The sequence below is a fragment of the Natator depressus genome, chromosome 7, assembly GCF_965152275.1.
Source record: "Natator depressus isolate rNatDep1 chromosome 7, rNatDep2.hap1, whole genome shotgun sequence".
Lineage (NCBI taxonomy): Eukaryota > Metazoa > Chordata > Testudines > Cheloniidae > Natator > Natator depressus.
The window spans coordinates 22003411-22030560 of NC_134240.1; the positions used below are offsets into that span (position 1 = coordinate 22003411).

The window sequence follows — 27150 nt, forward strand, 5'->3', positions numbered from 1 at the left end:
ATTCTGATAGGCTGTTATGATTCACACATGATTCAGTCCATGGAGAAGCAGGAAGTTACGGCTCCCAGCAGTATGTGCTTGGAGGGGAAGAGAAGGGAAGGGACAGTCCAGCACTGATCAGCTGTCAATGGAGTAGACCTCCTGGCTGCCAAGGAGCTCCATGTGAGCACAAGGACATGTGGAGATCTTCCCCAGAGAGCCCGTGTCCCCTCGTCGCCTCTGTCCACAGCAAGCAGAGCCGCCCGCTGGCTCTCTTCGACTGTTCAGGTTAGCCCTTCACTGCCACCCAGCCCAAGGACAGGCCTGGGGGCTCATGGGACCAGAAGAGCTTTTCTCACCAGGAGACTGTGTCAGGGTTTAGATGCCCCAGAACACAGGCAGGCCTGTTTCCCTGAAGACTTGCTGTGCTGGTGAACCAGTTATCAGGGAGAGCTAATGCTCAACCTCGCTACTTAACTGCCCAGTCCAGCCCTGCTCCCAGCCAACTGCGAGGCTGGAAGTGCTCAGACAGCAGCGGGTGTCAGAGTGGGGTCGACAGCTCTCCGCTGATCGAGATCACAGCTCTAGGTGAGGAAGGCAGCAGGGGACACTAGGGCCAGTCTAGAACTGGCCAGCATGGCCTGCAGGCTGGGTGGGTTTGCAGCTGCCATCTCTCTGCACTGGCTGGGCATGGGCTTTGCCCAGTTAACCCCAGTGTTAACACCAGCTCACAGCAGCGAGGGTGAGCGCTCCCACTCAGAACACGTGAACCCCTCCAACCTGGAGTGGGGATGTGGGGTGCCATCTCTGGCTACCAGACCAGGGCATCTGACTGTCCCCTGCCAGTTGGGCACTTACTGCTCAGCGCTGATGTACTCGCTCTCGATGGGGATGCACATCACTTTGCCGACCCGCACTCCCAAGCGCACATCCTCAAACTTCAGGCCTAGGTTCTCCCCGGTGATGGTCAGACGGGTCCCTCCTTGCCTGGGGCCGGTCTCAGGTGACAGCTGAGAGAGAGCAAAGCAAAGCTTGACTTGGAGGCAGCAAGAGGACAGGGAGAGAGCACTCGGGCCAAGGGTACGCGGGCAAACACTTTGGCTATGATAAGGGCCCAGGGATTCTTACTGCCCACACAGAGCAGAACAGGCTCCCGTTCAACCCGGGCTCCCCCGAAAGCCCCACAGACGGTAAGCTGCCTGGCACTTCGGTTATCTGCCTCAGGTGGCGGAGCAGTGGAGTCCACCCTGCTGGGATCTGAATGTGTGGCTCCAAGGAATCTGGGTCTTTCAAGGCACTGAGCCACCCCCTCTAACTCACAGGAACTCTGCACACGCCCACAAGTGCCTGCTGATGCATAAGCACAGGCCCAGCCACAGGGACAGCCATGGAAGAGGTAGGCCTGCCTGGCCTTCAGACAGATCACGAACTCTCTGGAATCAGGACCACACCCTGGCCAGAGGACCAGCTCCACTACACTCCTGCTGCCCTGGCAAGGTCAACAGAAGCCCTGCAGAGAGGCTGCTGCCCCAAAGGCGATGGACGCTAACCCCTTCCCCACTGCCACCCCTCTCAACAAACAAAGCCTGAGCTGGTGCCAGCTGGGGAGAGAAGGGAGGTCCCAACTTCGAGACGCACCTCATTTAGCAGGATGATTCCCAATAAAGCAGACAGGTGTGGCCTGACAAAAGCCGGCACGATGACGGATGAGCAAAGAGGCGCAGGCCCGCCACTGCTGCTAACAAGGTAATTATGGGCAATTTTACACCACATTTCACTGGCCCCGGCGCTCAGCACACACCTGCAGGCACTAAACAGAATTAATGGGAGAGCACTGTGCTCCCATGCCAGGGGCTGGGTCATTGGCAGCACGGAGCCTGGGGAACGGGAGGCAGGAGGCGGCCATGGGCAGTGGACTATTAGAGTGGTGCCAGTGGGGAGCGAGCTGGCGCGTTAATACAGGGACAGCACCTTGACCCAAGAGCACGCATTTGACCTTCCCACACCACAGCGGGGAGCGCTGGGAGAGATCGTGGTGTTGTCCTTGACAGCCCCAGGTTGCTATGGAGAAGGCCTCAGTGCCGGAGCCAGCGCCTTCCTTTCAGTGAATTTCCTGTTCGAAGTCCTGGCTGGCCCTTTCTTCCCGCCTCACCCCAAAGCCCATACCAGCTCCCTATGGGACTGCTGCAAAGCCAAGCTGGCCTAGGCTATCTGCATTCATGGCAAACCTGGCCTGCTGTAACCTTGGGTCTTGGATGCTTTATCAGCTGGGGATATCCCCCTCCCAGCGGTGGGCATCTATTCGCTAGACACAACTTCTCCGCAGCCAGGGACCAGGGCAGAGAGGAGCACAGGGAAGGAAGAGAACCAAGTAGTAGCCAGCCCTGCCTCAATGCATCCCAGCCGTCAGGAACTGTACCAATCTAGGAGCAACTTCAGTAAGGCAATCTAGTTCCTCGCCACAGCAATGGCCACTGTAGGGTTACTAATCATCACCTAGCATTTGCACAGTGCATCTCATCTTCAAAGTGCTCTGCAAACATCTCCGTGTACAACTAATGATGCTGTTCAGAACAAGTCCTAACTAATCACCCCCCACCGGGGCACAGGCTTCCTTCAGGTCAGAGGTAGAGCTGGTGGCAAAACCCAGGAGTCCTGGCTCCCATTCCTGCACTCTGACTCACAGGCCACGCCGCACGTTAACTCACAGCAGGCTCAGGGCAATCACACGCCATGAGCCGGAATTTATACAACAGTAAAACCAATTTGGGCTTTGGGGTTTTGTTGTTTGCCTAAATTCAATCCAGCCCTCTGCTAAAGTCCTGGATCAGGACTCATTAAGGCAGCTGCAGCAGGCGATCAGATTTGTTCTCCCCTAAATTGGGCTCTGCTGGGGCGGTTGGCGAGAAACGACTGTTTGTTCGGCATTTTTAAATTAGTGTTAAAAGCTGCCCCAGCGTGTTAGATTCCTCCTCCTCTGTGGTGAAACTGACAAAGGCCGTGCAGGGGGGGAGCAACAACCCCGGGAAAGAGATGACACCGCTCGCACTGCTGCGCGGGTAGGTCACAGCTAAACAAGACACATGGGAGCGAGAGCTGCTCTCCCAAACTTCCCACCCCCCAAGTCCCCACCCACCCCGGCTCCAGCCCTGACAAACAACATTGCTCTTCTGCTAATTGGTTTCACAGGGTCCTTTTACATAAACCAGCAACTGGCTCCTCTGAGCGCAAGATGAGTGCTTGCTCCTCGGACCTGCCAGCCAGAGCGGGCACAGGGGCTGCCAGTGGCAGAGAACAGGGTGCAGGGCAGGCCTGCTGGCTGGTAAATCATTCCTAAGGGGACAGCCCAGCTCAGTTCCGTACTGGGTCCCCTCTTGTACTAAGCACTTATGTGCATGCCAGCTTGGAAGGCCCCTGCTCGTCAGGCTGGAGAAAGAGGATCTGTTTGCAGAGATGCTGGGAGCACAGAATCACTCACATCCAGTGTCAGGGTCACCATCTCCCATCTAGGAGACAGCTGCCCCTGGGGAGAGGCTGCCCGGGCTATTCTGGCTGCAGCAGCACAGCATCCCCTCACCTCTTCCCATCACAATGCTGTGTCAGCACAAAACAACAGTACATGACCACACGGGGCCAGACGCTGCGATGCAGCGTTGTTACACAATGACTGGGTCCCCCAATACCAGACACAGAGAGATGTCCCCTCTGGGATCCCTCTGCCCCATGCTCTCATCCCCGGACAGCTGCTTGCATCTTCCTCAGGCTGGATATCCTCTCAGCGCAGGAGTCACTGAGTGCAGCATGGGGGCTCTCCTGACTGCGCTCCCAGTCCCAGAAGACGCTCGATTCTAGCTCTGCTTTATATTGTGGGGGAGGTCTGTGTTAAATAATTGCAGCATTTCTGCGCACAGGCACACTCCACCGTCACTGTGCAGCACCCACAGCTTTGTATAACTGTAGGACCTACAATCAGCGCAGCGGCTGAACACAACCAAACAATCACCAGTGATCCCCCCCCTCTAACCACAGGCCCGAACAAAGATGAGCACACGCTGCAAGGGCAGATGATGATTGCTCATTGATTTATTTATGCAGGACCTAAAACTAGAGTGGCAATTTCTTAATTTATTTTTAATGATTTAGGGACAGAGAGACTGATATCAGGACCAGACAGCGGCAGCTAATTGGATGCAGCTTGTAGCCAGCACATGCCACGTCTGATGCATTCAGCGTGAAAGGCGGAAGCCCAAATTCCTCAGTCAGACACTCAGTCCCTGAGGAAACCCCCTAAAGTCAGGGCCCATGTGTAGAGAACAGCCAGCCTGTGGGTGCAGTGAGCCCCCTCCTCAGCAGAGGGCTGGGCAACACGAAGGGGAATGTTAAGGGCCAGATTTCAACATGCTCAGCATGCCCAGTTGGAGCCAGTTTTTCCAAAGCCCCTTATTTAAGTACCAAACGGGAGCTGAGCTCTTTGGGATCTCTGGCCCCAGCTGCAGGTGCAGACTCCTTTTGAGAATCCTGGCTTCACCGGTTACCCCTCTGCCCCTGAGAGGAGTTCTAGTCTAGGGCGGGGTATTTTTAAAGCTTCCCAGAACAGCACCGGCACATGGGTTCTTCCTCTGGATTTGCACAGTGGAGTCATCTGCACAAAAGATGTTTGACAAGGGGATCCCTGTTAGCCACAGCTGGGTTTCCCATACAGAACATCCCCATCTCTCCCACCTACCCAGCTGAGCCAACACCCCAGCAGCCTGTCAGTGCGCAGCCCCACCTGTGACTAGCTCGGCCTGAGTGTGAGGAGGCCTTGTTACAAGCCCATCCCTTGGGAGCTCCAGCTCAGTCAGGAATCCAGACTGTTCTAGAAGCGGTAGCAGCACGTTCTGCTCTTGCGAGAGGGAAGCAGAGAAAGCGCCAATCCACTGGCCTGCACGATTGCTGCTCCCACCAGGCAGAACAGGCCGGGGAGAGCCCGCTGCCGGCACACAGAGTCTTGGCCGATGGCAGAAGTGCAGGCAGTAGCAGCTGGGTTGGCTGCCATTTAACGCAAACAGCCCTCGTGGCTTGAAAAGCACTTCCAGGTTTATGACCCTGCAGCGTTTCACCTTCCAGACACTTGGAAAATTCGTTCCTTGACCTCTCTGAACTCACAGGGCCGTCCCCCTTTGCAATTTTAGGCAAAACTAGGGCTCATGAAGTGACAGGCTGACAGGGCAAGTGATGGGCAAGCTTCTTCCTAACATAGCTCTGCCAAGGCACCTCACTTCTCACCTGCAGCGCTCCTAGTATTTCACTCCTGGCTCCCATTCCCTTCTCAGCGTGTCACTCCATCCTGACCTGCAGCACCCCCTGCTACCCCAGCAGCCCACCCACCACTCTGCCAATGCACCTCACTCTGACTCACAACAATCCCCGCTACCCCAGGTCCCTGCCCCGCTCAGCACATCTCTGTCAACACCCCTTCATCCTGACCGGCTGCATCTACTGCTACTTAACCTGGAACCTCTCTGCAACAGGGGTTGCTAAGCGTGCCAGAAGCATGGGGTACTTTGCACTGTGCATGGATTGATGCCCACTGGTGAAGGAGACATCAAACTCACTTGGGTTTGCAACTTCCATGAAGATCTGAACTACATGGCACCCGGAGGTGTGAAGCAAAGACATCAAGCTCCAGTGTCCCCACTCCACACACACGGACCCCACAAGGAGACTGAGTGTCTAATGGTGTCGGCACCGGAAGCGGAGTCAGGAGAGCTAGTTCCATCCCAGTTCTGCCACTGATTCACTGTCTGACCCTGGGCAAGACACTGCCTCTCTCTGTGCCTCAGTTTCCCCGTCTGTAATACAAGGAGAACGATACAGACGCAACTTAAGGGGGCTGACAGGCTGAATCCTTTCATGCTTGCTAAGCAAGCAGGGCTCCTGAGATGGACAGTGCCACAGGAGTCTGTGGGCATAGCCATCATGCTCTCGGCATTCTGGTGCTCTGGAGCCAATGGGGTGAGTGAGTGAGGCCCCCCCATTATTTTTTCACTAACACAGTGCGTGTCACCCAGTAATGCTGTGCCTGAGCACACCCTGCCCCCTCCCATCTCACAGGCTCCCCCTGTCCCGTGTGCCGCTTACTCCCTCCGCTCATCTGGACTGAATTCAACAAGCAAACTTTCACTGACCTCAGCCACCACTCCTCTCCGCCTGGCCAGGGATACGTCAGAAGCAGGGTCCCCCAAGCCCATTGCATCCGGGATGCCCAGGGCTGCGTACCTGCCACACAGCCTGATGCTATGAACTCGGGGCTCTGCTCGCAGAGTGGGGCTTGCAGAGGAGACGGGAGAAGGTTTGCACAGGTGCGTGACTGGTTTCATGCTGGGGGACTGAGAGATGGGGCAACAATGAAGCCAATGGGAACTCGGCCACTCACTTAGCGGCAGCAGGATCAGGCCCATGTGAGGTCACGTGAGATCAGGACAGGCATCTCTTCATATGCAGAACTGGCTTCAGATAGCTCAAAATAAGGTGACAGCTGGTCTCCTGGATGGCAGACATACCATGAGGAGAGCAGAACTGGGGTTATTTCAGCCCTAAAGTGACTCCCAGGCAAATAGTAATCTACATACCACAATTCCAGGAACTCGCTGTGTGTCTCACTCTGAAACCTAAAATCTCTGTTGAGTCAGTATGATGCGATGGATACAGCTACAAGAATGGTTGACAGCTCTTTTTGTTTAGAATATCCCCAGGTTTAATCATCACTGGGATGCATGGTTTGCTACCATCCAGTTTTTAAGTTCTCAGCCACTTTGGGCTTTTTTACACACGTGACTATGAATTACGTCCATGTGACAGCAGGACTTTTAGCTACTAGTACATAATCAACACGTTGGCCCTTCCAGCACCTACTAATCCAAGGAGCTCACCACCATTTAAAGACAGTAACAAAGCTTCCTAACCCCCTTAGAAGCAGGTCACTATCAGTAGCTGCATTTTACACATGGGGAAACTGAGGCACACCATGGTCTCAGAACATTTTCAGAAGCGTCTGCTAATTCTGGGTGCCTCAGTTATTGGGGCCCCAACATGGGACAACTTGGGCTTAATCTGCAGGTGTTGTGTGCACCTGCTGCTCCGACTGACTTCAACCGGAGTGACAGGAACACACCACTTCCTGAAAATCAGGCTCTAGTTGTCTCAAGCTGGGCACGCAGATGCAGGGGCCACTTTTGAAAATGAAGGCCAAATGGCTCTTCGGCAAAGCCAATATGACTCCCAGTCCTGTGACATCTGAGTTCTCATGCGTGGGTGTCTCAGCATCAGCCTGGCCTTGTGTGATTCTAGAAGCATCAGTTACCAGGTCAACTTAGAACAGAGCTGCCAGGCCTTTGAAGTGCCCATCCCTAGAGGGCTATGCTGAGATCCTCCCTGGCTGCCACACCCCAGAAAAAGGGGCTCGACTGGAGAGCTCTCAGCACATTAGCTTGAGCTGGCGGGAAGAGAACTCCTGCTGGATGGATGATGAGGTGCATTTCCAGGCCAGGATTTACACAGTGTGTTTGTTTTAGCTGATGAGGCAGGTAGAGTGTGGGAGGTGACAGGGAGCAAGGCATGTTTCAACACCCAATGCCCAGAAATGCTCCTTCTTCTATCACTCCACGCCCTGCCCCCCAGATCATTTTAAATGAGTAGATCACAGACTTCATAGTCTTTACATTGTTTTTCCTTCCTGCTCATCCTGCCCAGCCTGAGGCAGTGAAGCTAAGTGGGCCCGTTACCTTTTGTAGGCCAAACCCAGCCCTAATGCAAGCAGGTGCATCTCCCGATGACTTCAACAGGAAATGCACCTGCTTCGGCACTTGATGAATTTGGTCCCCGCTGTCTAATCAGGATCACTCTGTTTTTAGCCAGTTCCACTGTCTGGATCTTAGGTTCTGGCCGAAGGCTGTAAGGTTGGACTATCCAATGCCTCAGATAGCAGACCCTGCTCTCCCCATCCCCCTAAGCAAGATTTCATTGATGTTTATCAATCATACAAATCTTTCTAGTCACATTACATTGTATAAAATTCTTTTTTTAAAAGCCCTGATGATTTGGGCAGAAACTACTTGACTAAATCCTCTGAGTCCCCTTCCGTCACCAGGAGAGAACAGCTGTGAGGAAGGGACTAAACTTGCCCATGGGATTGTGGGATTTCTCGGGCGGGGGGGGGGGGGGTCTAGGTCTCTCCCCTGGCAGGTCCTTGAAGAACAAAGGGGTTATTTACTGGAAGGGCCACTGGTTTCTACAAACATGACATCGCAGGAGGTCTCACTGGGGAGATTACTATCCGCTTCTATATGAGGAGAGACTAACAAGACTGGGACTTTTCAGCTTGGAAAAGAGACGACAAAGGGGGGATATGATTGAGGTCTATAAAATGATGACTGGTGTGGAGAAAGTAAATAAGGAAGTGCTATTAACTCTCTCTCATAACACAAGAACTAGGGGTCACCAAATGAAATTAATAGGCAGCAGGTTTAAAACAAACAAAAGGAAGTATTTCTTCACACAACACACAGTCAATCTGTGAAACTCCTTGCCCGAGGATGTTGTGAATGCCAAGTCTATACCATGGTTCAAAAAATAACTAGATAAGTTCATGGAGGATAGGTCCATCAATGGCTATTAGCCAGGATGGACAGGGATGATGTCCCTAGCCTCTGTTTGCCAGAAGCTGGCAACGGGCGACAGGGGATGGATCGCCTGATGATTACCTGTTCTGTTCATTCCCTCTGTGGCACCTGGCATTGGCCACTGTCGGAAGACAGGATACTGGGCTACATGGATCTTTGGTCTGACCCAGTGTGGCCGTTCTTATGTTCTTATAACTGCTTTAATGCTAGCAGACGTTTTGGAAAAGCCATTAAACCTCATGCTTCAGGGTTTAAGCCAATCTCTCATTGTTGGAGGCTAGGAAGTTTCTTGCACCTTTCTCTGAAGCATGGTGCTGGGCACTGCTGGAGACAGGACACTGGACCAGATGGCCCCCGGCTCATGGCAATTCCTATGTGATTTAAACTTTGGCAACAAGGGGTGATAGGAAAACACTCCTATACCTAGAACACGGGAGTCATATGGACCCTTTTGTGGGTCATGCACGCAGTCTGGAACAGTGTGTCTAGTGGTTAGAACTGAGGATGGCCTTAGAAGCCCTTCTGCCAATTCCATAACTGATTCACTGCAGGACCTTGTCACTTCCCTTTTCTGTGCCTCAGTTTCCTCCTCTGTAAATGAGGGATAACGGTCCTTACCCCCTTCCATAAAGTGCTTGCAGCTGCAGGCCCTGGGTGAAAGGTGATGGGCCAATCCAGCTCCCAGAGTAGAACGTCTCTTAGGCTCTGCAGCTCAGCCCATCTCTGCTACAGGATGGCTCAATGCTCTTAATCACTAGTATTTTTTATCATTAATTTGAAACAAAATCTCAGTGGATGGGTGGCAAGCAGACATTGTCGGGGCAGGGTTCCCATCCACTGCTGTGAATGGCAGGCATGTGCCTGCAATGGAATTACACTTCTCAGCAGGGCCAGTGCAATAGTCACCTCAGTGCCAATAACCAGCCCGAGCTGAGTGACTTTGGGGAACAGGAGAGATACAACTCTCATTTCCAGCCTTCATCTGATAGGACACTGAACCCAAATAGATTAGATACTGTGCTGAGACTCCGGTAATTAACACAGTCAAGGCCTGCCTGGCCCGGAATCCGTGGGTAAATAGAACACATCAAATAGAATTACCCACCAATCCCTCTTAATGCACTTGGAGCCTGGCCCAACAGACATGTTAACATTAATATACACAATCTTATTAACTGAAGGTCATAAAAGCTGTCACAGACCAGAGATGATGAACTACCACTGTCCGGGGGGCAGGGAAGAGAGGGGAAAGAACCCAGACCCACGGCTTGCCTGGGATTCCACACCAGGATCCAAGAAAACCTAGCAATGCGTGAGGAAGGTTGGAGCCTCTGAGCGTGAAAGCACAGAGAGAGAGGCTATTAGTCTGCAAAACCGGGGAGAGGGAATAATAAACAAACAACCCGTGATACCAAGGCCACATCTACACTACAGGGACCAGAGTGGCATAGCTACATGCCAGCAGCACACTGGAACGTAGTACCGCCTGCACCAACGGAAGGGGGTTTTCCGTCGCTGTAGGAACACCACCTCCCCAAGCAACAGTAGCTACATCAACAGGAGCACTCGTCCACTGACCCAGCTTTCTCTGCCTCGGGGGTAAGGACAGCATCACTCAACGGCTTTTTCACACCCTGAAGCCACACAGCTATGTCGACCTCCATTTCAAGTGCAGCCCAGGGCTAAGAGCCTGCCATCTGAGGATCTCAAAGCACGTGGCCAGAATTCACTAACTAATTATGCGGAATCATTATTACCATTTTACAGAGCGGGGGAACTAGGGCACAGAGCCAGGGTGTGACTTTGCCCAAGGCCACACACAAGTTAGTGCCGGAGCCAGGAACAGAATCCCAGAGTCCTGGCTCCCAGCCTCTTGCGCTAATCCACTAAAGTGCACTTCCCCCTCTGTACAGAAAGATGTGACATCCCCACCCCCATTGCATGGGAAGGCTGGCCCTGAGCCCCATGGGTGTCAAGGGATCAGCAGCAACAGGTGAGGCAGGGAATTCAGGCTTAATGTGTCAGAACAGAGTGACGTGAGAGAGCCGGGGAGATGCCACTCAGGAGAGCAACTAGTGTTGCTGGGAATTCTGCATGGCCAAGGGCAAACATCACCAGAGCGGGCAGGGAGCCAGCGGAACGTGCTCACCAGACCCAAGCAGGGGAGAGAGCGATACAATAGATATGTAAGTGCATATAACTAACTAGAGAGGGACTCTGCCTTTGTGCCACCCTCCTCATGTTCCTAGCCCAGCACTCTGTCAGCTCTGGTCTCCTTGACACTCCCTTTGCCTCCATCTCACACTCCACCCCATATCACGAGCCACCCGTTGAAATGGTACATCCGCCCTCTGCCTTGCAGCCTCCCTCTCCAAACCCCCCCTCAACCCCAGTCTCCACTCTGACGCTCTCTGCTCTTGTACCTGGTGGGAGAACATTAAACCCTGGTGTCTGAACAACTGCTCCCTGGGAGATCTTCCCTGCCCGAGAGCTGCCAGCTCCGTGTTGCCTGCTCAGCCATGTTCCTGTATGCTACCCATCTCCTTTAGACTCTAAACTCTTCAGGGGAGGAAGCTGGGCTCCGTAATTATCTGTACAGGCCCATGCACACCAAAGGCACTCAATATGCTAGTACACCACAGCCATGGCCAGTGCTGAACTGCCCCCTGCAGTGTATTCTCCAGCACTGCATTCAGCACGTGTGCACATACACAGGCCCGTCTTCCCCCCATCCCAGACATACCTTGATGATCTTGGGGTCTGTACAGCGGCTGTTGCCGTTGCTGGCGTGCATCCAGCTGCTCTCGTAGGCTGGGCAGTGCTGCCGCAGGGTGCACCTCTTCTCCGTCACGCACCAGCCACACTCGAAGCGCGGATCTGCCTTGAGGCAGAGGCCACAGCTTTCACGCAAGGCCGAGCACTTGTACAGGTGAGCTGCAAGGGAAGGCAGAGGAGTGTCAGGTCATCCATGCATTGGTGTTTTTTATGATGAGGGCACCTGCCCACAAGGAACCGGGCAGAGACCCACTGGCTTATTTTGCATGGGCCAGCCAAATGTCTGGGAACAGCTAACACCTTGGGATCTGTGCTGACCAGATGGCCTGGAGTGTGGTGCTCCGCAGAGGACATGCTTCTGGAACAAATGCATCTTTCTTAAGGGACTAGCTGGCTATGGGTATGAAGAGCTTCCCCTTTAGGGTACTGGCTCTAATCAAGCCCCAGGTGGAGGCTGATGGGTGGGAGGCTTGCGAGAGGACTGTGCAGACAGATCATGCCGCCTGCTTACCCTGGATGTTCTGGGGGTTGTCGATGACAAAGTTTCCATTCCATACCACGGACAGGTTCACGGGCAGGTCGCTGATGTCATTCCCTTCATAGAAATACTGCAAGGGGAGACATAAGAAAGCAGAGCTCCTTCATCAGCGAGGGGAAGGGAAGCCAGACGTGCCCTGATGGATAAAGAGAGGCCCAGAAATCTCCCCGTTAACTTCCCTAGTGGGAGCACGGAGAAGGAAAGAGACTTGGCTCAGACGATCCCTGCCAGCAGGGATGGGTCTGGCACCGCGGGTGCCTTTGTGCCACAGCGACTGGCGGCTGGCGGATAGAGCGTGCTCCCACCCAAAGACCTCAACTAGCAGAGAAAGAAATGTCATACAAACCAAGGGTTTCAAACAGGCAACAAGCCCCATTAACCAAAGAGATCCCACAGCCAGCCGGAAACTGTCCATGCCAGGGAGCAATAAACAAATAACCCCCAGCACACCTCCATCCCCAGCAGCTAGAAGAGGGGCTGGGGCGACGCTGGGTGCTTTGCTACATGCTAAGGGGGCACAGGGCTAGGATTCCTGAGGATCCTGCGGGGGTGAGTGGACAGGAGGTGGGGGAGCACGAGAGCCGCCTGGGGACACTGAGCTCATAGGCACCTTGCAGCCAGAGCCAATTCTGAAGGGGCCATGCCGTACAGGGTTTGCTTGACGTGGGCACGTGGCGAGACTCATTCCCTACTAACACTGCCCTTCTCTAGCACCTCCCCGCTGAGGAGCGGCACAACCATTAGCCACCTATCCATGGCATGCCCCACCCTTGCCCCAGGGATGGGAGCTGCTTTCAATGGCACTGTGCCCTATCGCAGCTTCTTCTCCCTCAGGGACACTTCCATACGCCTCTCCTTGCTGCTGTGGAAGGAGCTGCAGGCCAGGACTACTAGCCCCATCTCACAGGTGCAGAACTGAGGCACAGTGATGGTGGGAGGGGAGGCTAATGCACGGCCGCACAGACCTGGGGGAGTTTCTCATCACAGTCAGAGACTCCTAGCACTGACTGGACAACTTCCCATTCCCTGTGGCTCTGCCAGCGTCCCTCAATCCTAAGCAAAGACACACACTTCTATTCCAGTCCCGACCTCCTCACCGCTCTGCCAATGTTCCATCATGCTGTCTCTCAGCACCCACGGCCATTCGGATCTCCTGGTCCTCCCACCTCTGCGGCCACCCTTCGCTCCTAACCTGCAGTCCCCTCTCCCTGCTATTGCAGGCCTGGGCTTCTCGCTGCTCTAACAACCCACTGCAATCTGGACTCAAAACCATCCCTGTGATGTGGGCAAGCATGCATTAGGGACTAGGGCAGGCCAAACCTGGGAGCACAGAGAGTCGACGTGTCTCTCTCTGGGAAGCATCGGGATGGACCCTGTTATCTGCAGCTTCAACACTTGCACTAGCTCATAAAACAAATCTGTAGGACAGTCTTCACCAGGGCAGTGCCCACCTGCAGCCCAGAAACGGGGCCATTCTGGGAACAACATGGCGGGAAACTGCTTTTATTAATTATCTCTCAGTCCTCACGATACACAGGCTCGGTCTGCAGCCAAAGTAAGGAATGTTTTGCCCTGGTGGCCTGTTTAAATGGAATGATTGTGCTGCCCACACCATGGCAGAGATTGGAGCTGTCTTTCTGCCCTCTGCAGAGCACAAGTGCTGCTGGATTCTACCTTCACTGGAGCACAACTCCTCTCCCCGCTCTCATGCCTGGATCGCAAAGCCCAAGAGACTCAAGCTAGGCTTAAGTTCTGGGGAGGTAAGCAGGGGGCAGTTCAAAGACACAGAAAGTAGAGATTAGAGCTCCAGCAAACCGCTCATCCTGCCCCCGGACCTCCTCCCCACCAACACTGTCTACCTTGCTTCTAACCTGAGCCAAACTCCTGGCAGCCCCATCAGCAGTCCCTACACAGCCCCTGCATGCAGGCGGAGGATTAATCAATAGGGAGACAGGAAGGCAGTCAGAATCTTCCCTGACAGCTAACGACCTCCTCTGGTGAGAGATTCTCCGCTCCTCTCTGGAGAAAATGACAGGCGTGTCAGGAGAGATTAAATGAATGATTCATGAGTTGTTGGAGTTTGTTGGGAGCCACATACACTGCCGCATTGGCTCTCTTTGGCTCAGACCCCACCCCCAACCCCTGCCAGTTACTCTGCTGCCCAGCTTCACAGACTGGGCGTGATGATGGAGGTAGGAGGGTAAGTGGCAGCATTGCCCCCGGTCCATCCCTTCCTTCAACACCAGTTCTGTGCTTGGCTCAGAGAAAATTGAAGCGATTCATTTCCCCTTGCAGCCCTCAGATGGGACCGAAAAGATACCAGTACCAGGGTGGGGGAAGGGGCTTTCTCCTGCCAGGGAGCCAGTAACACCTCTGCACCCCATTGCCTGAGCTAAATTAATCACCACCTTGTATTAGATATGGAAGTTTTCATGGAAGAATCTCCGAGCTCTCTACAAATGGGGAAACTGAAGCAGAGAGCAAGAGAGAGGTAGGAGGAGGTGAGTCACCTGAGTTCATACAGTGAGTCAGTGGCAGAGCTGGGAATAAAACCCAGGAGTCCTGAGTACCAATCCTGTGCTCCAGCCACTAGGATCCTGCCCTATCTGTGTGAAGCAGCAGCAGAGGGCTGAATTGCATAGCTTGGGTGGCAGCAGCATGAATCCAGCAGTGACAGACCGAACCTGGATCCCTGCAGACAGGAGTCATCCCCCCTTAGGGCTGGGTATACTGGAGACTCTGCCAGAGGAGAGGAGTTATTGGGACTCACGCTAGCCTTCAGGACCAGGCGCCCTGGGGTCAAACAATAGCTCGGTGCACTGCTAAGGGGGCGGGCCTGATTTGGGCACTACCTGCCTTTTCACAGATGTGAAAGCTTGTACCTCAAACTAAACACATGCACACCGGGCAAGGTCAGACTCTTCAATGGTAAACAGACTGGCTCCTGTATTGCTTACTGAGCAGGGGGACTTCCAGGAGACCTGGAAATCCTGCATCCTGCCTGCCCTTCCATGGACACTAAAGACCCTACAGCGCCTCCTATCAGAGGTGGATTTCAACCTGCAGTCCTTAGCCATGAGTTCCCCAGTGCAATGTTGCTGTGCACCTGTTGGCCATTGCCCTTCCTCCCAGAGGTGGCTGCATTTCAGTGGTGCTGCATGTATGCCTGTCTGTACAGGTGCACTCTGGGAACTTTTTTTTTGGGGGGGGGGGGGGAGGTGCTAAGGGAATAAGATACTAGTTGCCTGTCTATGCACCAGAGCACAGTCAAGGGGGTTAGGACTCAGAAGGGAACATACGGAAAGAAATATGGCAAGGGAACATTTTTCGTGCTCACATCAGACTGCCCTACTCTGTGTCAGCGCACACCGTGGATAAGCCTCTCGGAGATCGGGCTGGTGACAGCTACTGCAGCAGCACCCACTAGCTAGCAGGGGGGCATATTCCTTGGCCTTTCTGGATGGGACTAAGAGCACAGGTGGGCAGGACAGTAACTGTTACCCGGGCTGTGCTGGCCTCCGCTAGAGGCCTGCATGGGGAAAGGCATGCCTGGTAGTTCAGTGACAGTAGCATGGGATGATCTCAGTGCTGGTGTTTGATCTCTGATCAGTGTAAAATCAGAGGGACACCTGGGCTCCGTGCCCTACATTCACGGGGATAGGCAGGAGGAGAGGCTGCTCTCCATGGCTTCTCTCTGCCTGGGCCAGAGACCAGATTACACCCAGGCCCCTGCCCCATTACTGGTGCACCCAGAAGAGATGGGGGCCTTCCCCTCTCCGAACCTGTGCACTGTGGTTATTGGGATGTCTTGCCTTTAACCCAGCTGGCAGGCTGAGAAGCTCCCCCAGTGCTCCTCTGGGGATTGGCCAAGAGGGAGCACTGCAGTGGAAACCAACTGCCCCACAAAGCCAGAAAGCCCTGCTGGCCCACTCTTTCCCTCCTTCCCACATGGCGGCTCAGGGCAGGAGACGCGCCAGCCCCACTGCTGAGTCATGCACAGGGCTCTGCTTTACCGGGGCCATTCGCCTCATCCCCAGGCTCCCAAAAGCTGGAAAGGGAGGTGCCCACAGGCAGCGGCCAGTTGCTGAGCAAGAGGCAGAAGGATGGCCCAGGAGAGGGGGCAAAGCAACGCTGCTCCGAAGCCAAGGCAGCAGCAGGAGGTGACACATGCAGCAGTACTTGGGGTCATTCTGATCTCATTGGACAGCCTGCCCCACCAGCCTTGGGTCTCCCACGCCTGGGCCGCTCCACAGGTTACAATCCATGCACGGCACGCACGCACACACACACACACACGCACACACGAAATGCAGCTACCTCTGGGACGGTATGCAGCGACTGCTCAGTGGTGCATGGCAGTTTATGCCAGGAAGTGAAGAAGAATGACACATCCAGCTGAAACCACCGCTGGGCCATTCATTCTCATACACCACCAAGAGCTCTATTTTCCAGCTCAGCTGAAAGCCAACCTCTTCAGCGGAATAGCACTGCCACCATCGACACCCTACCGACGCACGGCTCCAGCACAGACCCATGCCCACATGAGGTGCTCCTTGGCGGTCTCCCATCCAACCCTCCTTGGCACATCAGAGCCAATGAAGCCTTTCACCTCTGAGCACCGCAGGCCTTCCCCACTGGTCCCAGGATGACTGAGCAGAAGGGGCTAGGAGTTAAGATCTTAGCAGGTGTAACCTCCCTTCTATCCTACCTCCACCTCAACAGGTGGGCAGAGCCTGAAGGACCTCCTAACAGGGACAAGCTACATTAAGGAGTGGAAACCATCAATCGGCAGCCTCGGGAAGTGGGAGCTGGGGGAGGGGCAACGGAGCAGGATTTAGCTGTGACGAGCAGCATGGCAGCCTAAGTGAAATTGGCATTTTCAATTTGTACTCTGACATGTCTCATTTGGGGCCCTGGCATCTCGGGAAAGCATCCAGCCTGCAGCTGTCCAAAACTCTTATTTGCATCTCTCTGCCCCAGCTCCTTTTGGAAATGAGTTCCTTCTGGGTGGGGGTGGGAGGAGAAGAGAGATGATTAACCCTTCACACACCAGCCCTGGAGACAGCAAGACGCACATGTGGGAGGCTGGGAGGAGACAGACCCAATGGACTACGTATCTGCCTCTGGAAGAACAGGCCTCCCCACTTAACTCAGAGACTCCTGGAGCGACGGCACATGGCCCAGGCAAGGAAGGATGCACTGGAAGGGAGTTACTGTCTGAGCAGAGCAAAGTGCCCAGAGAAATGGGAACAAACGGCAGGAAGGGCACACACTGTCAGCCCTCGCTCTGCCAAACTAATGAATGATCATGACCAATGGTGACAGTTCTGCCCTGGTTCTGAAGTTCACTTCAGTAATGTATTACCTTCGCTACCGAGATGAGATGAAGCCATACAACTCAGATTCCAATTACAAACACCCCCGGCCCTATAGGAGGTTTGGAGCCAGGGCTTCAGTTCAGCCCTTCATGTAGACAGGAACGGTTGGCTTGAGGTTCAGCTTTCAAGTCCTTTGGAAGGTCAGGAGTATTCACATCAAACCCATCTCTAATTTCTAACACACAGTGTGATGTATCGGAAATCTGTCTGTACAGTTTATGAATTCTGTGTGATTATGAGCCCTGTGTGTCTGTGTCAGGCAAACTCTATTCTGAATGAGCAGCCTTTTGCCTTGTCCATGATCTGTTTGCCTCCAAGCTGGGGTGAGGGTCCAAAGGCTGGTGGCAAAAGAAGAACAGAGGTTAGCTAAGTACCCAGTCCTTTGAAATCTATTCCCAGTAGACAGAAGATTGGTCCCTGCCCAGAAGAACTGGTTTAGGAGGTGGAGAGGTCACCTTGGCAACAAAGTCACCCAAAGGGGTTTCCGCTCACGTGGGGAAGCTGCCCTGATGCAGAGGGGTTAAAGGTTTTAAATAGGTAGAGGCTGGTCTGTTTGGGGGCCATTTTCTCAGGTCCATAAGGGAGAGGCCATTCACCATGGAAGAGCCTGCGTGAGGACGGAACATCCTGCCTGCCTGCGCCGAGATGGTCCCCCAAAGGCTCACAAGGAAGGGTAAGATAGGAAGTGAGGGCCGTCGCGGGTTCAGCTGTGCATTGTTTTGTATGATCTGCACTCTCCTGTGCTTTACATGATTAAGGATAGAAGAGCATCACGCAGTTAGACTGAGAAAAGTGTATGTGTACGGGCTGCTTCACAACTGCAGTGTCCCTGGAGCTGAAACTGGAAACCAGACACTTCACACCTTTGGGGTGGAGTTCTGGGACAGGGTGTATTGAGTAAACAGGGAATCTGAAGTGTCAACATCGCAACCAGAGAGGCTGGACAGAGGGTTCCAACTTTCAGATGGGGGTGCGACATAGAAGGTCTGCACCCTGAGATGTGTCTAGAGACCCCAAGTTTGGGGCAGTGACTGAATTCCATTCAGGCTCCAGGAGTTTGAAACACCCCAGGGACACAGAGTAGCAGAGGCTTGGATTCCCCTCCCAGCCATCCTAGTGTGTGGACAGGAAGAGGGCTCATGACACGCAGTACAACTTGAAGTATCCCATAGTACCCTGCCAGCACTGCTGAAATGCAGCCCTTTTTGGCATGGAGAGGGGCAGCCCCTGGCACACACCTCAACCTTTTAGCCTAGCACACAGTGAAAAGTGCTGTGGAATCATTAACAGTCCCCCAGAGCAGACAGCACCTGGGTTATTAAGGTCTTGTCTTAAATACACATGCAGCAACCAGCATGGAATGCAATCTACAGCACCTGCTGAGGTCCACGAGCCACCACTGCCAGGGTCCTTGTCTGGGGTCCAGGAGTGGGTGTTTCTTCCCAATCCCAAAGCCAGGGACCATGTAAGCTGAGACTGACTCCCGGTTCCCTGCACTTCCCTCTAGACCGTCCCGCCTCCCAAACACAGAGATCACGGAGCACATGGCTTCAGGCCCCTTCCTCAAGCACAAAGCTCACTTAGCAAGCCAACACTCAGCAGGCCAGAATCCAGAGACTCTGACAACACAGTGCTACAGCAGGTGTGAGAGCACCTCTCCTCGGTTCCACGGCACCCCTGTTACTTTCCACTGATGGTATTAGGCCTGGCCCCCGCCAGCAGGGCAGTCAGCAGTGCACAGCATGGGAAACACACTGCTCTGTTCAGAAATGGACCTTAGCTATTCCTGCAAGTGGGAAGATAAGAGCTGGCAGCCCTGGCTGGTTGTTTCCATGGTCACTTAGCTGGGGAGTCCAGGAGCTCCCACTGCAGGGAAGGGGGAGGGTTACAGAGGGCTGTGAATTATTAAACCCTGCTGCCCAAGATGTTCTTACATGCGCTCTCATCTCTTTCAGCCACCCCAGGGAGACCCCTGGGAAAACAAGTGCTCCTTCCTTTGGGCTCAGCTTCTCCTGGGCCAACTTGGCAGTTGCCCGTCTTTCCATTACTCAACCGGAGGGAGGCCAAGCCAGCCTTTTGGTCTTTCCAGAACAGCCGCAAGCGTCTCCTTGAACGTTACATATAGGAAGGGAGCCCAACACGTATCCTGAAACCCAGCAGGGGAAGCCAGGGGAAGTGGGTGTGCAGGAGAAGTGGTGGGGAAAGCAGCCAGCGAATCTTCTCCCAGGCCAGGAGTCTGACACCACTGGCCAGTGTTACACAAGCACAGCCAAAACCCTCCTACTTACACCCGGCTTTTTCTTTTTACACTCTTACCCGTCTTAGGAGCTGGAAAATCCCTTCTCATTCCTTCCAGGGTTTGCCCTCTTTGGGGTTGACCTACATTAACAAGTTAATCAGGACAACGGGCTGGATGCGAGCTCGCAGGCCAGTTGCGGCTCTGGTATCTGCGACTTTAGGGTTCCACTCCCCCGCCAACCCTCCCCTCCCCTCCCCCCCCCCCCCCCCCCCGCCAAAAAAACATGTTCTCAGGCATGGAGCTGCAGCTGATTGCAGCTCTTTGCCTTTGTGTGTAAATTACTTCCATGTTTGTGCACCAGGGTCAGCGCCAATGTCAGCAGAGCTCTTGGGACAATCCAACAGGTCTGAACAGATACTGTTGTGACAGATGTTTCGATACTAGTGACAGGCACCAGAGAAATCCTCTAGCTAGAATAGGGCCTGATTCTCCATAGCCTTGCACCATCACTTAGGCCTGTGCAAAGTGAGTGTTCAACACACCCATTCTGATCAGGTATTGCGCATGTAAAGGACATGAGATAATAGGCAGGGCAGAATCAGGCCCTGGGTTTGGAAGCATCAGATAGGAGTTCACTGCTGTTAAAGGTGAATGGAAATTTTTTTTTTTTTAAATTCATGCAACATCTGAATCAGATGGTAGATGCCCATGAGAAGAGCCAGGTGGATTTCCCAAATCAGCATCTCCCAAAAGGTGAGCTGAATTGCTTTTTATCCCTCAGTGTCGGAGATCAGGGCTCCGAGCTGTTCTCTCCTACAATAGTTGATGGCATCACTAACGCCTATGGCAGAGCAAGGAAGCTGCTGCATTCCATACACCGATTTATCGGTCATGACCGTTACAAGGGAAACAGATTCCTGACCTCGGGACTTGGCAGTTAAGGAACGAGGTGGCTGATTTCCAATTGTTGTCGAAGGCTACACAGATGGGTTCTGTGCATGTTCTGGAATCCCAAACAGTGTTTGTATTTCAATGTAAAGATGTTATTTAATAACAAGGACATTCACACGTCCATAGCGGTAAGACTCTGCACTTTAAAAGACTACACAAAGTAACTAGTTCCCCACTCTGGGAGGCAGGTAAGTGCATCCTTATCATCTGCCTTTTTCAGATAAGTGAATGAAGTGCAAATAGGGGAAGTGACTTGGCCCAGATCAATGTCAGTGCCAAGCCTGGGACTGTGGTGTTCCTGGGTCCCATGCCCAGACCACTACGCCATGCTGCCTTGGGTTCCCCTTTAACCTGTGCTCCCTCTGCTGGGCTGAGTGAATAACTGATGCAGAAGGGCAGGCCAGACTGTTCAGTGAGTTATTACATGTCACTTAACCCAAAGATTCCCAGACCACAGCGACAGAGAGCCAGTTTGTCACATGGTGCAGGCTCCTCCTGGTTTGTAGCTATTAAACTGCATTAAAAGAAATTAAACATCCATTAAACTCTTTGGTAGGATTAAGTGCCCAGTTAATCAATGGCTATAGTTGCCAGCGGGCTGTTCTGTGATGATGGGGAATAGGAAGGGAGGCAGGGTTTGGGCAATGGTAAATGGGGGGGGACTTGCCTAGCAGACAGTCTTCCTATGAAGCTATGCTTTGCCCTGTGAAAAAGCTTAAGAACCCCTCGGTTAATCAGACAGTCCTTTGAGGACACAAGCAGCACGGGCACATTTGGGGAGGAGCCATAAAGAAGGGAAATGTGCTGCCTGGGGACAAAAATAGGAACTGCAGCCTGGGTAGCAAACTATCCCCCCCCCCGGTGAGCATTTCTCTTGCATCATGCCACTTTCAGCACATGCATCACCACGGGGCACAGGACTAAGGAGATACATATCAGATAGACACGCACGCAAACTCTTCCCCTGCTCCAGACAGGCTGGCAGAATAATAATACTCAGCACGTGTATGGAATGCTTGATACCTGGGAGGTAAGTCAGCATTAGCCCCATTTTACAGATGAGAAAGGAGGGGAAGGGGCATGCCCAATGTCACACAGTGACTCAGCAGCAGAGTCAGGAGTTCCCTGGTCCCAATCCCTTGATCTCACATTTGCTGTATCAGAAGAGAACAGCCTCCCTGGAAGATCGAGCATGGGATAACTACAGTGGAGTCTTGCTAGGAATGCTGGATTCATTGATGCCCCTGCCTGCCCACTCCTCTTCAGCTTGCACCCAACTGCTCCCTGCAGTGTATCCGATCCAGCTAGAAATCACTCAAGCAAGAGAGCTCCCACCATCTCTCTCAAAACTCATCCTAATCCTATCTCACTGACTTTCCTGATTGTCAGCCTACAATTTCCTTCAGTTAATTTCATCTCAATCCTCATAGCTATACCATCTCGTACCATCCTAATCCCTTCCTCTCAGTCACAAGCACTTGCGGGTCTATTGGGTATTGGGACAGGGATATGAGCTTTTCACCTCTAGTGCAAGTGTGTGAATCCAGCCCCAGATAGCAGTGACAAAGTCACTTTGACACCCAGCCTCAATGTGCCCCATCTCTATCCCTCTGGCTGAACTTGGACTGGGGTTGATGGGCCCCAAGGGGAGCTGGAACCTGTCCTCTTTGCGGAGAAAGATTTGTTGGCAAAGTGGGGCCTTCAAAGAGGAACCCCTGAGAATTCAGTTTCCCAGCATCCAACAGGGAGACACAGGAAATCTATGCACAAGAATCTCTGTAGCCATCTGCTCAGAGCTGCTCCTCCAAATTCCATTTGCCCCTATTCATACAAACCAAAACCACGCCCCCACCCCAGCAAGAATGCAGGAGCCTGTCCAGGCTCCTCAGAGGCATGTGATGCATGACCTATTCAGAGCAGCCCTTGCAGGAAGCTGGGCTGCTCTGCTTTTCTCCCAGAACTGTATGCTTTATTGGCATGGTATATCTGCCTTCCATGCGCTCAGTGCGCACACACTCAGACTTCCCTCTTGTACACACACGCACACACACTCTCACACGTTCTCTCCTCACTCTCATGTGTGTGCTCCTCTTGATTGCATTTCTGTAGGAACGGTACAGTTGCAGCTGTGTCCTATTTTCCTCTAGCTGATGACCTCAACTCCTTCCCCGCACTGTGGGGACGGCTGTAATGTACGTCGTGTCTCACTGGGGCTCAACTGCAATTCATCATTATTTTATCTGCTGGAATTTAATTGGATCCTATCAAACTCTCCTGATACTCCCTTTCCCCTTTAAACACTGCTGCAGGAAAGATAAATGTAGGCACCGCTCAGAGAGCACGCCTGGCTTTTTCCAACATTTCTGGGGTTGTAGGATCCAATCCTATTTCACTCTCCATGGCTGGTTAATTAGAGATACATACACTGTAGGTGTGCAGCACTCATCACAGGGCATGTATGTATGATTTATGTTCCCCTATAAATATACTTGAGGCCCAGTAAAATACCGTCACAAACACCATGGGACTTGGCAGTAATGCTTGGACTTTGATTTTACAACACCTCTCTGTCTTTTACCATTCTCCTCTCCCCGCATCATATTCAAAGTTCCTTCCCTCAGGTGCACCTGGTCGAGAAACCTGAGTTCAGCATGCACAGGGCCCAGAATATTATCAATAATAATCTGGAGACCCTCGGAATTAGGTCTCATCAAAGCGCAAGCCAAATGTTTGCCCAAATCCACTTGAGGCCTTCTGACATCTGGCCTGGTATTAGCCATGGAAATGATGTGAGGTGATCCCACTTACTCATCTACCCAGCCCCCAGTACTTGCAGCACCATGGCACCGTAAGCAGCCTGGCATCTCGCTCAACACAGGAGGAACTGTTGCCAGTGTTTGGAGTTGGGACTTTATTTCTGGTTCTCCTAATGGCTCGCTCTGCAGCCGTGGGCAAATCCCATAAATCTCTCCGTGCCTCACTTTACCCACCCGTACACGGGGACAATACTGCCTACCTCACGAGTGCTGGGAGGCTTACTTAGGGGTTGCAAGTAATTTGAGCTCCTCCAATGGCATTAGATCCGTGCATAGGAAGAATACAAATCAATCAGCTCACCAAAAGTGTTTACATTCTGGATCCCTCTTAATTTCAGGGAAACTGTACAAGAATTCCTAACAAACAAACCCAGTAAGTATCCGCCTGGCTCCCCTCACTGCGCTGGGTGGTGCTGGGACACAGGAAAAGTGTTTTCCAATCACAGGCCACTTTGCCACTGGGATAAAAAGGAAAGGGGGGAACTCGCCATTCATTTTCCAAAGAGGCAGTTATGCTGGCAGATGCTTCTCCACACCAGGAACACCATGCTGGAAGGGACAGAGTTCAAAGAGCAACGGCTGGAAGCCAGAGATAAGATGCATGAAGGATGAGTGACTCTTCAGCTGTGAGTGAGGGGTGAACTGACAGAGAATGGCCCGAAAGGGCTTTCCACAGTTGACACAGCTGCTCACCACCAAGTGTGGCTTTTGTTAAAGGGAAAAGGAAATGGCTGAGCGCTACATTTCCCCCTCAAAGTGCCCAGACTACAAACCCAAGTCTGAGCAGAAAGGAGAGCCGGCGTTTATTCTTATTTTACAATGTAAAAGGACCGAATGTTTCTAGGGCCACAGCGACTGACATTTCACCTCGGAAAGGAACATTCTCGGGAGAAAAAAACTTGGGCCAAATCCATTCCTGATGTAACTCCTTTAACCCACATTGGCTACACCAGAAATTTGTGCCCATATAATTAAAAACAACTCTTCTCTGTGTTACTAGCAATGCCTCGGATTATGAAAAACAATGCTGCTTTCCACCAGCGTGGCTGTTTACTGTTTGCAGCCGCTGGACCAGTGACACTGACGCTGTTATACGGATGGCAGGTGGGCAATAGGGGGCAGAGGTAAGGGTTTGGGAGAATGGGATTGGTTTACCTACACACATTTAAGAGATTGTATCAACTGTGAGGATATGTGGATATTTATCAACCTTCCGTTTCACACGATGGCACCGAACCTGTGAACACTTTGACTGCACGAGTAACTTTACTCACAGGTAGGTTTGCAAGATTGAGGCTAGTGTTCACCTCCACGCTTTTACATGCTAAGGAGTTTTAAACTGCACAAAGGATACATATTTCAGTTTCAGTCCACCACTATGCCTAATAATAAGGCTGAAGTTTCTATGTCTCTTTAAGGATTTTAATTAACCAAAGCACTATATTTAAAGTTGACGTGCAAAGAACTTTTTTTTTTTAAATTGAGCTTGTGCCCTGTTTTTGTTTCTTTATGTATAAAGAATGTATAAAGAAAGCCCAAGGGCGGGGGGAGGGGTTGTAGGGTTTTTTCTGCTTGCTTTTTAACCTTACAAATATCAGGAATGTCATGCCTGGTGTCCCTTGGTTTTACTGGAGGACGTGACAGATGTCTCAGAGAATGCATATTGTCAGGTTTCATACCTTAGTGAATGGAGTGTTGAATCTTTAACAAAGATGTCTTTTCTTCAAAATGTTAACTAGTCATTGGAGTTAGATAAGTATTACCAAAATGAAATACAAGACAAAGCGTCTCTCGATTAAAAATGCCTTCCTCATTCAGCCTCCCCCTCACCTTTCAGCAAAGCATCCCTAATCAGAAAAGCACTTAACTCCATGTGTAGGTCCCACAAAAGTCATGGGAATTAAGTATATGTTTAGGGACCTTCCTGAATCAGAGGGCTCAGTTACACAACTTTCAAGTCTCTGGTGATTTCTGCATTTCACTAGTTCGCCAGTCACCAGAGTATCTTCTGGCTAGATAAGATAACTTTCTAACATTGTAAACAAGTCAAATTTAAACAAACAAACAAAAACTTTCCAGTCTTCCTTATTCATCTTGCAAAGAAACAACCCAGGGTAGGAACTCAATCCCTCCTCCACCCCCTACTGCAGGTCACCATTAATTATACTTAACTGCATGGAAAGTGTGAAGTGTTATCATCAAGCCAGATGGACCGAAAAAGGATAGAGGAGTAAAATTACAAAGAAGTGTGAATTTTAAGCACCCACTCGAAAGAACGGGCTGGCTCATTGCCTTCAGATGTTAAAACAGGCACTGAGTGAACCCTGAAAGTAAAGACAGGTCCTGTCATTTGAGAAAGATTTCTCTTGAGCAGAATTAGAAGGGGAATGAAAATTGGATTTACAAAGGAATTCTGTTTCATATCTTAACACCATGGAGCTGCAACTGACTAGCCGCAAAATCTGAATGCCACAGCAATGGTTCCCTCAACCCACCCAGCAATATTGTTAACCTATCCAACTATACTCTCAGCCCAGCAGAAGCAGCTGTCCTATCTCGGGGTCTCTCCTTCTGCCCCTCCACCCCCTCGAACATGATACAGTTCTGTGGTGACCTAGAATCCTATTTTCGATGTCTCCGACTCAAGGAATATTTCCAAAATACCTCTGAACAACATAATGATCCACAGAGGCCTGCCTACCAACATTACAAAAAGAAGAATTCTAGGTGGACTCCTCCTGAAGGTCGAAACAGCAGACTGGACTTCTACATAGAGTGCTTCCGCCGACGTGCACGGGCTGAAATTGTGGAAAAGCAGCATCACTTGCCCCATAACCTCAGCCGTGCAGAACACAATGCCATCCACAGCCTCAGAAACAACTCTGACATCATAATCAAAAAGGCTGACAAAGGAGGTGCTGTTGTCATCATGAATAGGTCGGAATATGAACAAGAGGCTGCTCGGCAGCTCTCCAACACCACTTTCTACAAGCCATTACCCTCTGATCCCACTGAGAGTTACCAAAAGCATCTACAGCATTTGCTCAAGAAACTTCCTGAAAAAGCACAAGATCAAATCCGCACAGACACACCCCTGGAACCCCGACCTGGGATATTCTATCTACTACCCAAGATCCATAAACCTGGAAATCCTGGACGCCCCATCATCTCAGGCATTGGCACCCTGACAGCAGGATTGTCCGGCTATGTAGACTCACTCCTCAGGCCCTACGCTACCAGCACTCCCAGCTACCTTCGAGACACCACTGACTTCCTGAGGAAACTACAATCCATTGGTGATCTTCCTGATAACACCATCCTGGCCACTATGGATGTAGAAGCCCTCTACACCAACATTCCACACAAAGATGGACTACAAGCCATCAAGAACACTATCCCCGATAATGTCACGGCTAACCTGGTGGCTGAACTTTGTGACTTTGTCCTCACCCATAACTATTTTACATTTGGGGACAATGTATACCTTCAGATCAGCGGCACTGCTATGGGTACCCGCATGGCCCCACAGTATGCCAACATTTTTATGGATGATTTAGAACAACGCTTCCTCAGCTCTCGTCCCCTAACGCCCCTACTTTACTTGCGCTATATTGATGACATCTTCATCATCTGGACCCATGGAAAAGAAGCCCTTGAGGAATTCCACCATGATTTCAACAATTTCCATCCCACCATCAACCTCAGCCTGGTCCAGTCCACACAAGAGATCCACTTCCTGGACACTACAGTGCTAATAAACGATGGTCACATCAACACCACCCTATACCGGAAACCTACTGACCGCTATTCC

At 52.0% G+C, this 27150-nt stretch overlaps 1 protein-coding gene across 2 annotated transcripts in view; it reads right to left on the bottom strand.

The window, feature by feature from the left end:
• The window catches only part of PLXNA1 (plexin A1), a 516682-nt gene that overhangs the window by 313122 nt on the left and 176410 nt on the right, over positions 1-27150 (bottom strand). For both annotated transcript variants that reach the window (XM_074957636.1, XM_074957635.1), the window contains exons 11-13: positions 11929-12025; positions 11386-11576; positions 838-989 (exon numbers count right to left, since the gene is read on the bottom strand). In XM_074957636.1, coding sequence (XP_074813737.1) covers positions 838-989; positions 11386-11576; positions 11929-12025 — 440 coding nt within the window. The remainder of the gene's footprint in view (positions 1-837; positions 990-11385; positions 11577-11928; positions 12026-27150) is intronic.